Source organism: Mesoplodon mirus (genome assembly GCF_964341445.2).
Source record: "Mesoplodon mirus genome assembly, chromosome: 9".
Classification (NCBI taxonomy): domain Eukaryota; kingdom Metazoa; phylum Chordata; class Mammalia; order Artiodactyla; family Ziphiidae; genus Mesoplodon; species Mesoplodon mirus.
The window spans coordinates 91100289-91112465 of NC_138985.1; the positions used below are offsets into that span (position 1 = coordinate 91100289).

The 12177-nt window shown below is 51.2% G+C and overlaps 2 protein-coding genes across 2 annotated transcripts; both read left to right on the top strand.

Moving 5' to 3' along the window:
• Nucleotides 1–2942, top strand: ARF5 (ARF GTPase 5). The gene is made up of 6 exons (XM_082632600.1): nt 1–191; nt 689–769; nt 1113–1222; nt 1682–1753; nt 2232–2357; nt 2460–2942. The coding sequence occupies exons 1-6, from the start codon at nt 125–127 to the stop codon at nt 2544–2546; spliced, it is 543 nt and encodes a 180-aa protein (XP_082488726.1). The 5' UTR covers nt 1–124; the 3' UTR covers nt 2547–2942.
• Nucleotides 2943–4061: 1119 nt separating this feature from the next.
• Nucleotides 4062–9874, top strand: FSCN3 (fascin actin-bundling protein 3; the record flags this gene model as incomplete). The annotated part of the gene is made up of 6 exons (XM_082632713.1): nt 4062–4205; nt 5206–5902; nt 6241–6359; nt 8527–8686; nt 9169–9339; nt 9669–9874. The coding sequence occupies 6 exons, from the start codon at nt 4062–4064 to the stop codon at nt 9872–9874; spliced, it is 1497 nt and encodes a 498-aa protein (XP_082488839.1).
• Between the last annotated feature and the right edge of the window lie 2303 nt (nt 9875–12177).

Below are 12177 nucleotides of genomic sequence, written 5' to 3' on the forward strand. Positions count from 1 at the left end.
GCCGGGACGCGCGGAGGCCGCGGCGGCAACTCCTCCTTCTGCTGCTGCTGGGCCCCATCCCCCAGCGGCCGGTTCCAGCCCGCACCCCGCGTCCGTGCCCGCGCCCCCTCCCCCGGGCCCCGCCATGGGCCTCACCGTGTCCGCGCTCTTTTCGCGGATCTTTGGGAAGAAGCAGATGCGGATCCTCATGGGTGAGGCAGATCAAGCGCGCGGCCCGGACTGGAGCGCCAGCCCCCGCGCAGCCCTCCCGCCCCCGCGTCCCTCCAGCCCAGCTCACCCCGGTCTCTGACCCCGAGTCACCCACCTCCTAACCCCCTGGGGCCGCTACTCTCGGATGGGTCGCGGTCTGCATCACTGTCCCCGGGGCCTGAGACTGAGAGCTGCGGGCCTGGGTGGGGTGAAGCTCCCTTCGCCCCAGCTCGGCTGGTAAGAAGGGAGGATTCCGCCCTTGGAGACGACTTTTAAAAGGAGCGCGGCCTTTCTCTTGCGCCTCTTTCCCTGCCGCCCCTCCCCCGCTTTGGGGGCAGGAGTTGGCGCTCCCCACCCTACTGCACTCAAGGCCCCGAAGGTAGATAACAGCGCGCACCTGGAGGCGCTCGGGCTCTCCGCCCCCGTCACCATCAGCTGTCCTGGGCTCTAGGGGGCTCCCTCGCTCCCATCTCCATCCCTGTGCCCCTCTCCGTTGCAGTTGGCTTGGATGCAGCTGGCAAGACCACAATCCTGTACAAACTGAAGTTGGGGGAGATTGTCACCACCATCCCCACCATAGGTGAGTCCGGAGGCGAGACCGGGAGGAGCGGGAGCGTGGCGGCGGCCCTTCTGAGGATCTGCTCTGCATTCTGCCCCAGGCCCTTATTTCTGTGCAGGGAGCTGACCCTGACATCAGATCCTGCTACCTGAGAAGTGGGTCAGGGTATCTTTACGTGCAGGATGAGGCAGGATGGATGTGACCTAGCCCGGCCCCATCTGTGGGCTAGCTGGTCCTCTGGGGTTCTTTTCCCCTGGGCCTTGATCGTTGCCTTCTAGTTTTATATCCCTGCTGAATCCACTTAGTTTTAGTGAGTTCCTTCCTTTCAGGATTTTTTCCTCATATCTTTACCAATTACCTGCAGGCTTCAACGTGGAAACAGTGGAATACAAGAACATCTGTTTCACAGTGTGGGACGTGGGAGGCCAGGACAAGATTCGGCCTCTGTGGCGGCACTACTTCCAGAACACTCAGGTTGGGGCTCCCCAACCCCAGGGGAAGAGGGTTAAGGTTAGAAAGCCTGAGATGTTGGCCCAGGCCAGGAAAAAACCCTTCCCTTCTTCTACCCTCAGTTGTAGGCTAGCCTCTCCTCATCCTTCAGAACTGGCCTCAGACTTCTGAGCCTTAGCCACCATAAGCGTCTCCTGAGAAGCAGAATTCTGAATCCACGCTGCCTGATTTAGCTCTCATCACATGTCTTTCCCTGTTCCCTTGCACATCTTTTAGCTAGACTGCTTGCCTGAGGGCAGAGGCTGTATCCTTTGCTGGGTGTCTCCAGTTTGTGCGAGGACATCTGCAAAGCCGTAGTGGAAGTTTACTAGATGAGAAGGGTTTAGACACAATTAGACGTGGGCAGAAGAGAGAAAGAGCCAGACTAGGGTGTATGTGTCCCAGCCTCGAGTGATTGCTCCTCCTTTCTTCCTTCCCACCCAGGGCCTCATCTTCGTGGTGGACAGTAATGACCGAGAGCGGGTCCAGGAATCTGCTGATGAACTCCAGAAGATGGTGAGCACCCAGAGCCCTGGGACAGAGAGAGCCTCTGTACTGATGTGACAGTCAGGAAATGCCTCACCGGCCTTGAATGTGTGATTCTCTCTGTGGACACAGTCACAAGAAGTAGTTCACCCTGTTTTGAATTGGGGTCAGGTAAAAAGTATAGGGCTTACTTTTTCCTTGCATTCTCTCCTGTCTTCACAACTGACTCTGAGAAGTTGGTGGGGAGGGGGGAGTTCTGCGTGGTGGAGAGAAACGTCATCTTACGTTCTTATTTTTCCATTTGGAAATTTTGTCATTTTGACTAGGGCAAGGAGTCAAATTAGTAGAAGACTGGACTTCAGGCCAAAATGGCCTCAGGCTAGTTTATAACTCTGTCTTGGGTTCAGCAGTAGACGACACAATATTCTATTCTTCTCACAAATATGCTAGAAGGGAAAAAGGGGGGCTCCCGTACACAGCTGGATTCCACCCCCTTCGCCTCTCCCAGCTGCAGGAGGATGAGCTGCGGGATGCGGTGCTGCTGGTGTTTGCCAACAAGCAGGACATGCCCAACGCCATGCCCGTGAGCGAGCTGACCGACAAGCTGGGGCTACAGCACTTGCGCAGCCGCACGGTGAGGGCCTGCCTCTCCCAAAGGGGCCCCAGGCCAGGCAGGAAATAAAGACATCTCCTTTTCTTCCCTGCTACTGACCTCTTTCTTTCTTTCTCCCCACAGTGGTACGTCCAGGCCACCTGTGCCACCCAAGGCACGGGTTTGTATGATGGGCTGGACTGGCTGTCCCATGAGCTGTCGAAGCGCTAACCAACCAGGGGCCGGCCCCTGCTGCCCAGAAGCTCCCGCGTGCATCCCGGGATGACCAGACTCCCGGACTCCTCAGGCAGTGCCCTTCCCCCCCATCTCCTCCTCCCCCGCAGACAGCGGCCTCTGCTCCTGCCTGCATGTTGTCTCTGTTGTTGGAGCCTGGGGCCCCGCTCTCTGGGCACGGAGGGCTCTGCTCTCCTGCCTTCTGGGACCTGTGGAAAGGGGCTTCCAGGGCCAGGGCCCCTTCTGCCAGAGGAGGAGCAGGGATCTGGGTTTACTTCTGTTTCTTCCATTTTGGGTGTACCCTTGGGGCCAGGTGGGGAGGGAAGGTGAGGGCTCCGGGTGGTGCTATGATGTGGCACTGGATATTGAGTAATAAATTTGCTGTGGTTTGTACACGGTGTTGTCTGTAGCCTAGAGGTCGGGGGCTGGGTTATTGGCCGCAAAGAGACAATATGGGGGAGGCTCAAAGCAGCTAAGGCTGCAGGGCCTGCCCCGTCCCCCAAGCACACACACACATGGCTGCCCTCGTCTAGCTCAGCTTCTCCTCCTTTACTCTTGAGATTGGAAGTATTTAGGGGCTCCAGTGGAGGAAATCCCCTTCCTTCCCCAATTCCAAGGGACCTTTGCTGCTGTAACAGGCTCTACCTTCATGGGTCTATAAACCACCTAACGCCCATTTCCCATCCATCTCCCAGCTACTTAGAGAAGTAGGCAGTGGGTCCTGGAGCCTATTGGACAACAGAGACTCTTTGGTGAGGGAAGGACTGATATCCTTAGCGGCAGCCCTGGCTGGTTGCCCAGCAGCAGGGCAACTGGGGACCGAAGAGGGTGCTCTGTGGTCCCCCCACCAAGGCCAGTCTCCTTACCCTGCTCCTGAGCCAGCCCTTCCTGATTAGCATGAGTAATCTGATCCTTGCTGGTTATCTAGGGTTTCCTCACACTCCCTGAAAGGTACCGTCTGAGATGTTTTGGCCTTATCCTCCTAAGGGCCATAGAAGTTAATAGATTTTTCTTAGGTATCTTGAACTCTAAAAACACTTGAGCCCCAAGAGAGCCAGGCAGAACCCACTTCCTAGGGAGGAAAGAGGTTGATTTCTATCCTATGATTAAAATGAGGAACACAAGTGAAGAAAGGGAGGGACTTGCCTGAAGTCACAGGTGGTGGTTGGCACAGGCTGAAGTTCTGATTCCCAGTCTTAGTTACCTCGATACCTGGAGTGATGGGAGGCTAGTGCCAGTGGCCCTGGACCCACTTCCTCTGGGCTGTGGATTGATGTTGCTGAGCCAGTGCCCTTTCTCCTCTATGGTGGGATAAGAGGCAACCCTCACAGTCACAATGCTCCCGGGTCACAGAGGTGCTGGGCCCCAGGCCAGCCTCTGCCTAGGAAGTTCCCTCTGGAAACATCTTCCGCGGGGCACTAAGGGCCTGATTCGGGGCCCTATGACCTGTAGAACCTCACCACTGGGGGGAAGGCTGGGCCGGACTGAGTCATCACCTGTGGTGCCAGCCCCATGGATGAAGTGGAGTGGATGCCAAGACAGCCCAAGGCCGAGGACCTAAGGGTTGGGCTCATCAGCTGGGCAGGATCCTACCTCACTTCTGAGACATACAAGAATACTGTCACCGCTACTGCAGAGGGTTTGGGCCGGAGACAGGTAACAAAGCAAACCTGCACTGGAACCATTTTTTCCAAGCTGTGTGTGTGTGTGTGTACACTTTCAACCTAATCACTTTACTAGCCTCTGCCATTGTCAGGGCAAGCCAGGCTTTTGCTCACAGGTCTCTATTGCTCCATCTCCCCCTTTCTAACCCTATTCTATCAGGTGAAGCCTCAGCCCTGGCTTTGCTACCGTGTCTTGCTCTGGCTGCTCCCTCCCCTCTATCCCAGCACAGTGGGTGGGTTATCACAGAAAGGAGAGGTGGAGAGGGCAGGCTGGAAGGCAGAATTGTGGGCGTCCGGGAAGTTGGACCCGCAGAGATACTGCAAAGTCTATGTTCTGGTTGTAGTTTGAGACTGGGGTACTCTAGAAGCCCTCAGAGATTTGGTCTTCATTTTAGAGAATGATGTAGGCGCCTCTCGGGATGGTGCTATAGAGCAAGGCAGTGGCAAGTTCCTCTCGCTTATAACAAGGTTGATCACAGCTGAAACAGACAATTCCATCTCGACTGTGTGCTCCCATCCTCATCCCCGGAGCCCGGGCCTGCCTGTAAGAGGTCTTTCTTTTCTCCTGCCATGGTGGAGAGGTGGTTTTGGGGGGCAGATGTGTTGGCTGAGTGTGCTGTCCAGGGGCAACAGTGAGAAAGAGAGAAGTAAGACTTAAACAAAAGCATTTGTTTTGAAAGTTGGGTATTTAAGGAAGCAACCAAGGAAGAGAGAGGGAGTTTTACCCTCCATTATCTGGAGGAGTGGGCATCTAGAACGTCTCTTGGGATCTTGAGAAGCCCTGTGGCTCCAGTGGTGGAGGAGCCCTGAGATCTCTAGATTACCACTGGATGAGAGGGTAGAAGAGTGGACAGCAAGGAGGCCAATGTGGGGGGAAGGTGGTTGTCCTCAGTGAAGGCGCTGGAGTGATGCCAGGGGTGATAGTTGAAGGGCTCCTCGGTCTGGTCTCTCAGCAGTACTGATTTCCTTCTTCTCCCTCCCAATGCCTCCAGACCTGGGAGGTCCTAGTGAGCAATAAGCATGACACACAGGCTGTGGTACGACTAAGAAGCTTGCAGGGCTTCTACCTTCTGTGCGAGGCGGATGGTTCTCTGTGCTGTGGCTGGCCAAGGACAAGCCATCATGGATGCTTCCTAATCCGCTTCCACCGCAGTGGCAAATGGACCCTCCAATGCATCATCAGTGGTCGTTATCTGGAATCTGATGGCAAGGATGTTTTCTGCACCTCCCGGGTCCTCTCAGCTTACCACATGTGGACCCCCCGGCCAGCCCTGCATGTCCACGTGATCCTCTACAGCCCCCTCAACCACCGCTATGCCCGGGCTGACCCCACCATGGGCCGAGTCTGGGTGGATGCACCAGTTCCCTGCCTGAAGGAATGTGGCTTCCTGTTGCATTTCCATGATGGATGCTACCACCTGGAGACCTCTGCACACACCTTCTTGTCCCACTTAGACCGGCTGGTCTCCCAACGCTCAACACAGACAGCTTTCCACATGCAAGTGCGGCCTGGAGGGTTTGTGGCGCTGAGTGATGGAGAAGGAGGCATGTTGTATCCACAGGGCACACGCCTGCTCCTGAGCCTGGGCTCCGATCCCCATAAGGGCGAGGAGTGGCTCATCCTACAGCACTGCCCTACCTGGGTCAGCCTCAGGTCCAAGACTCGGAAGTTCCTCTCCGTTGTCTATGGCAAGTGCTGGGTCCAACACGGCCATAGAGGGAGGGAGGGCTGGCTGCTGAAAAGAGGAAAGTGTGTTTGGGATCAGTGAGGATTTTTGAAACTAATGCTAAGGAAGATCCTGAGGTCCCAAGAGGATCTCTGCTGCCATGGAGAAGGGCTTTAAACCAGGGGCAGGGGATGGAGAGAAAGTGGCCTGGGTCTTCTCCAGGCCACTATGGTGCAAACGAAGGTGATGAAGGCTGAGGAGGGAAAGCAGAAGGAATACCAGCCATGAAGTGTGGAGGAGGGGCTGAGACTGAGGCTGAGGCCAGACTCAGGCTTCTTCTGATGTGTTCTTCCTCTGCAGACGTGGAGGTGTGTGCCACCTCTGAGCACGTAACCCCAATGTCCTTGTTCCAATTTGAATGTGACAACAAGAGCCCCACCTTGCAGCTTCGTTCAGCCAATGGCTGCTACCTAGCCCAGGTGAGACCTTGACTTTCTGAGTAAGAGAACCCTTAAGCCCTGAGCTCTCCCTCTCCAGACACACTTTTTCCTTCTTCAAGGCAGATGATCAGATGGTGAGGTAAAGTGTGGAGGTCCTTGTCAATAAACATTCATTTTCATCCAGTGGGCCCACTTTCATTCAATGGAGCCTCTTTAAAAAAAAAAACTTAAACTTTATTGAGGCATTATTATTATTTTTTTTTTTTGCGGTACGCGGGCCTCTCACGTTGTGGCCTCTCCCATTGCGGAGCACAGGCTCCGGACGCGCAGGCTCAGCGGCCATGGCTCACGGGCCCAGCCGCTCCGCGGCATGTGGGATCCTCCCGGACCGGGGCACGAACCGGCGTCCCCTGCATCGGCAGGCGGACTCTCAACCACTGTGCCACCAGGGAAGCCCTATTGAGGCATTATTTACATACAATAAAATGCACCCATTTTAAGTGTACAATTCAATAAGTTTTGACAAATGTATGCAATCATGCTACAATCATATCACAAGTTAGAGAATATTTCTACCACCACAGAAATTCCCTCTTGCCCCTTTTCAGTCAGATCCCCTCCCCTCTTGCCCTCCCCACCACCACCGGTATATATTCTGTCACTATAGATTAGGTTTGCTTACTCTGGAATTTCATATGAATGGAATCATACAGTAATTACAGTATATATGCTTCTTTCACTCAGCATGATGTTTTTGAAATTTGTCCATGATGTCATATGTATCAGTAGTTCGTTCCTTTTTATTGCTGGGTAGTATTCCATAACTCTACTCATAAACACAAACATAATTTGCTTATCCTTTCACTTGTTGATGAACACTTGAGTTGTTTCCAGTTTGGGCCATTATGAACAAAGTTGCTATGAACATTCATGTACAAGCCTTTTTGTGGGCCTACGCTTTCAGTTATCTTGGGCAAATATGTAAGAGTGGAATTGTTGGGTCCTATGATAAATGTGTGTTTAACTTCTTAAGAAAATGTCAAGCAGTTTTCTAAAGTGATTGTACTATTTTACATTCTCACCAGTAACATATGAGAGTTCTAATTGCTCCACATCCTTTCCAATACTAGGTATTGTCTGTGTTTTTAATTTTAGGCACTCTAAAATTAAATGTGTAATGCCATCTTATTGTGGCTTTAATTTGCATTTCCCTTATAATTAATAATGTCGAGCATCTTTTTTTTCCAGTGTTTTTGGTGGCTGCCCTTTATTTAAATTTATTTTATTTTATTATTATTTTTTAAATTTTGGCTGCATTGGGTCTTCGTTGCTGCATACAGGCTTTTTCTAGTTGCAGTGAGCAGGGGCTACTCTTCGTTGCGGTGTGCGGGCTCAGTATTTGCGGCTCGCAGCTCTAGAGTGCAGGCTCAGTAGTTGTGGCACACGGACTTAGTTGCTCCGCAGCATGTGGGATCTTCCCGGAGCAGGGCTCGAACCCACGTCCCCTGCATTGCAGGCAGATTCTTAACCACTGCACCACCAGGGAAGTCCCCAAGCATCTTTTCATGTGCTTATTGGCCGGTCGTATATCTTCTTTGTGAGGTGTCTATTCAGATCTTTTGTTTATTTGTTATTGGGTTGTCTTATTATTGAGTTGTAAGGGTTTTTTTGTGTTCTAACATCAGTCCTTTGCCAGATTTATGTATTGTAAACGTTTTCTCCCAATCTGTGTCTTGCCTTTTCATTTGCTTAATAGTGTCTTTTGAGCAGCAAGTTTTTAATCTTGATGAAGTCCAATTTCTCCATTTTATAAATGGTTAGTGCTTTTTTCTTGCCCCAGGAAATCCTTGTCTACCCCAAAGTTGAAAAGAATTTCTCCTACGTTTTCTTCTAGATGTTTATAGTTAAACTGTGGTTATAGTTTAGCGTTCACGTTTATGACTATGATCCATTTCGAAATGATTTTGGAGTCTGGGCCAAGGTTCGTTTCTCTCCATATGGGATACAGCACAGACTGGAGAAGTGGGAGAGCTGAGGTCACAACATGTTTTCCAAAAAGCATCTGAAGGCATAAGCGTACCTTGGGAGAATAAAAAAAAGCTAGAGGGTGGGATGTGGGAAAGAGGGTCTAAGAATAAAAATATTGAGAAGAAAGCTGAGATTTTGGGTCCTTGCTTCCCTTCTCTGTTCCCAATATTCTCTCCAGAGGCGCCATAGGACAGTGATGGCTGATGGGCACCAGCTGGAGTCTGAAACCTTCTTTCGTATGCACTGGAATTGTGGCAGGATCATCCTGCAGTCTCCCAGTGGACGCTTCTTGGGCATCGCAGCCAATGGCCTGCTGATGGCCAGTGCCACCATTCCAGGTGAGCGAAGCAGCCCTTGCCAGGTTATTCCAAGTCAGAGACGCTTTCAGAGGGAGCAGGGGTTATGATAGAAAGACCACTGGAGTTGGGGTCAGAAGATTTGGGTCTGTGTATCTGCTGAATCACTGACTTTTCATCATCACTTGGGCAAACCACTTCTCTGAGGCTCAGTTTCATTGTCTCCGTCATCAGTGGAGGTGACAGCCAACCTGCCTGGCTCACAGGATTATCTTGAGGATTAAATAGATTCACACATCTCAAAGGAAGGAAGAATATTAAAATTTCTTGGCCTCCACGCTGTACTAAGTGCTTTCACAAACATTTCACAAGCACCTAGCGTGAGACCTGGCACATAGTAAGTCTTCACTAAATATTAAGATAATTGATGACACCCTTCTGCCATTAGTGCCCGTCTTCCTGCTTCCATCTGGGAAAGCACCTAGAGGCAGCCCATCCAGATAACTTCTTCCTGTTTCTTCCAGGCCCAAATGAGGAATTTGGGATTCGATTAGCCAACCGCCCCTTCCTCGCCTTGAGGGGACGGTATGGATATGTGGGCACCTCGTCAGAACACAACCTCCTGCAGTGCAATATGGATCAGCCCGACTGCATTCACCTGCTGCCCTGCCGCCAGGGCATCTACCACTTCCAGGGTGAGTAGCTCTTCATCTTCACTCCTGGGTTCATGGTCTAACCCAGCCTTAGCCCCAACTCAGACTTCAGGGCCTGCCACTCAGGGCCTACTTATGTAAAAGGAAAAGCAGAGTTTCTGTTTGCTTTTACACTTCAAAGCCCCCAGAGTCGGGGGAGGGGGTGCAGAACAGAAGCCAGCCCTCCTGTGTTTCTAGAGAGGGATCTGCCAACACAGGCAGTGTAGGGTGGTCCAGGAGAGGTGGTGTGCCTCCTGGCAGCCTCTCAGAGGCTGTACTGAGGGAGGCTTTCCTCCAGAATGGCCCACCAACCTGATCTCTTCTCTCCTCAGCACAGGGTGGGTCCTTCTGGTCAATAACACCCTTTGGCACTTTTCGCCCTTGGGGAAAGTTTGCCCTCAACTTCGGTATAGAGCTTCAGGGCAGCAACTTGCTCACGGTGCTGGCACCCAATGGCTTCTACATGCGATCTGACCGAAGTGGCACCCTGTTGGCAGACAGCAGAGACATTACCAAAGAGTGTGTCTGGGAATTCTAGGTAAGGTAAAGCATGTAAGGACCGGGGAGTCTGGGACCGGGAGCTGAGGAACAAGAGAAGAAGAGAGGAGGGTGGGGAGGCAGGTGGCAGTTAGACCAAAAGGCAGCCCAGGCTGACTTCTGTCTGACAGCTCAATCAACTCCACACATTTATTGTGAATCTGTGCCTTTTCTCTCAGGGCTTCTAGACCGAGACTTGCTGGAGACAGGAGTCAGATTTAGGTTTCTCACTATTATGTCACGCCAACACTTGTGCTTGCCAGCCAGCCTGCAGGGCACAGGATGAGGTGTACCTGTGTAGCTCTCTCTTCATTAAGATGTGGAGTTTGGCCCCTTTGTAGGGAAGACGGGTAACTTTGGCGGGTATTCTTTCCACCTATGCACTTTCTACCCCTATGCCCCTGGATCCTTGGTGTGCTGATGGCACCCAGATATTTATCTGCAGCCCTGACCCTTCTCCTGAAGTCTAACCTTATCTCTTTCCAACTTCCTGATTGACAGTTGACTTGACTTCATCCTGCCACCCCCTCCAAATCAGCCTCCTCGCCCTCCCCTTCAAAGGTGATTCTTCCTGCCCTCCCCACGGCCATCTAGGGCACTGCCGTCCTCGCAAACTCTCAGGCTCAAGACCCCAGCACCATCTCTCCTTCCTCCCTTACATTCCCTTCACCAAACCCTGAAAACTCAGGTACTTCCTAACAGTGCCTCTTGAGTGCTTGCTCCTTCTTCATTGCTGTCTCCACGGCGGGGTTCCAAGCTTTCCACCAAGAGCCTACACTGCAACAAGGGCTCCCCAGTAGCACTCCCTGCTTCCAGGCCCATTCCCACCCGGTATCTTCTCCACCCCAAGTTCACTTTCCTAAGATGCTGCCTCCATCCCATCATTCCCTGTTCACAACTCTTCAGGGCACCTCAGTGCTCTTAGCCCCGTCCCTTCACAATCGACCTCGCTTTCCTGGCTTGGGAACTCATGAGGATGTTGCAGAAAGAGATAGCTTTTGATATTGTATTAGACCTGGAACCAAAACTAACAAGGTGTGGTCCTTACTAGCTCTGTAACCCCAGGGAGATTGCTCTAACATGTCTAGGCCTTGGTTTCCTTATCTGTAAAATGGGAATAATATCTACTTCATAGAGTGGTGTGAAGGTTCAATGACCATATGCCTCTAGACAGAGATGCCCGCGTACATTCACTCTTTTCCTTCATTTTCTACCAGTTTTCTGCACAAACCTTTTAACTGTGGCAAACTGGGGAAAATACAATGAAATCCCACTGAGCCTGTTTTCTTATCTATTCCATGAAGTATTTGGATCGAACTAAATTTCTCAGGCTCCTTCCAGGCCTAACATTCTAGTAGACAGTGTATCAAAGTAGTTAAGAGCTCATTTCTGGACTCAGAACTGGGTTCTAATTCGAAGTTTATCAGTTAAACTTGTTGTTTGATGTTGGGCAAATGAGCCTCTCAAAGTCTGCTTCTTGTGGGTAAAATGGCAATATAGTGTTTATCTCGTGGTATTATTGTATTACATGAGCTGATGATAGTGAAATGCTTAGTAAACAGCCTGGCACCTAGCACACTCTCACTCTATCAGACGTCTCCCCCGATCCAGTTTGAATTCTTAGTAAATCTAACCTGTTGACTGTAGTCTCCCTGTGAATTCTGATGCAACTTTGCAGCGCTCATTGGATTTTTAAAAATCACTTCTACTGCCTTTTCCTATAAACTAACCTCACATCTGTCCTTGTGATCCCTCATCAAGAATGGAACAAATCACTTTATTCTCTCTCTTCCCACAGGATCTCACCAGGTTTTTCCTAAAAGCCAAAGATCAGCAAATGACCGACTGAAGGTTTCTATATCCACTTGCCTCCCAGGTCAATGGGATGCCACCTACCAAAATCCAAATCCTCCAGGAGAAACTACTACACTAAACTGAACAGGAACCCCAGAGTCAAGATCCATGAGACGAATATCTGTTACACAACTTTTCCTACCCAGTTTGGCAAAACACCTGTTTCGAGTAACAATACATCACAAAAGCCCACCCCCAAGACCCTGGTGTGCCTCTGACTTGTGAGTAGGGGTGTGGATGTGGGTGGCGACTGAGACCTCAGTCACTCCTAGTTCTATCCAGAAGAGGGGAGACCAAATGGTAACCTATTCTTCTATTGATTCTCTGCATCCCCTCCAGAACCACTAGACTTTTCCCAGTGATCCCACGAGGATCCAGCCTTCCCCTGAAGGATTCAGAAACCAGATATGACTAGATGTTCTTTTGGCTTAGAACAAAGGAAGGATTATT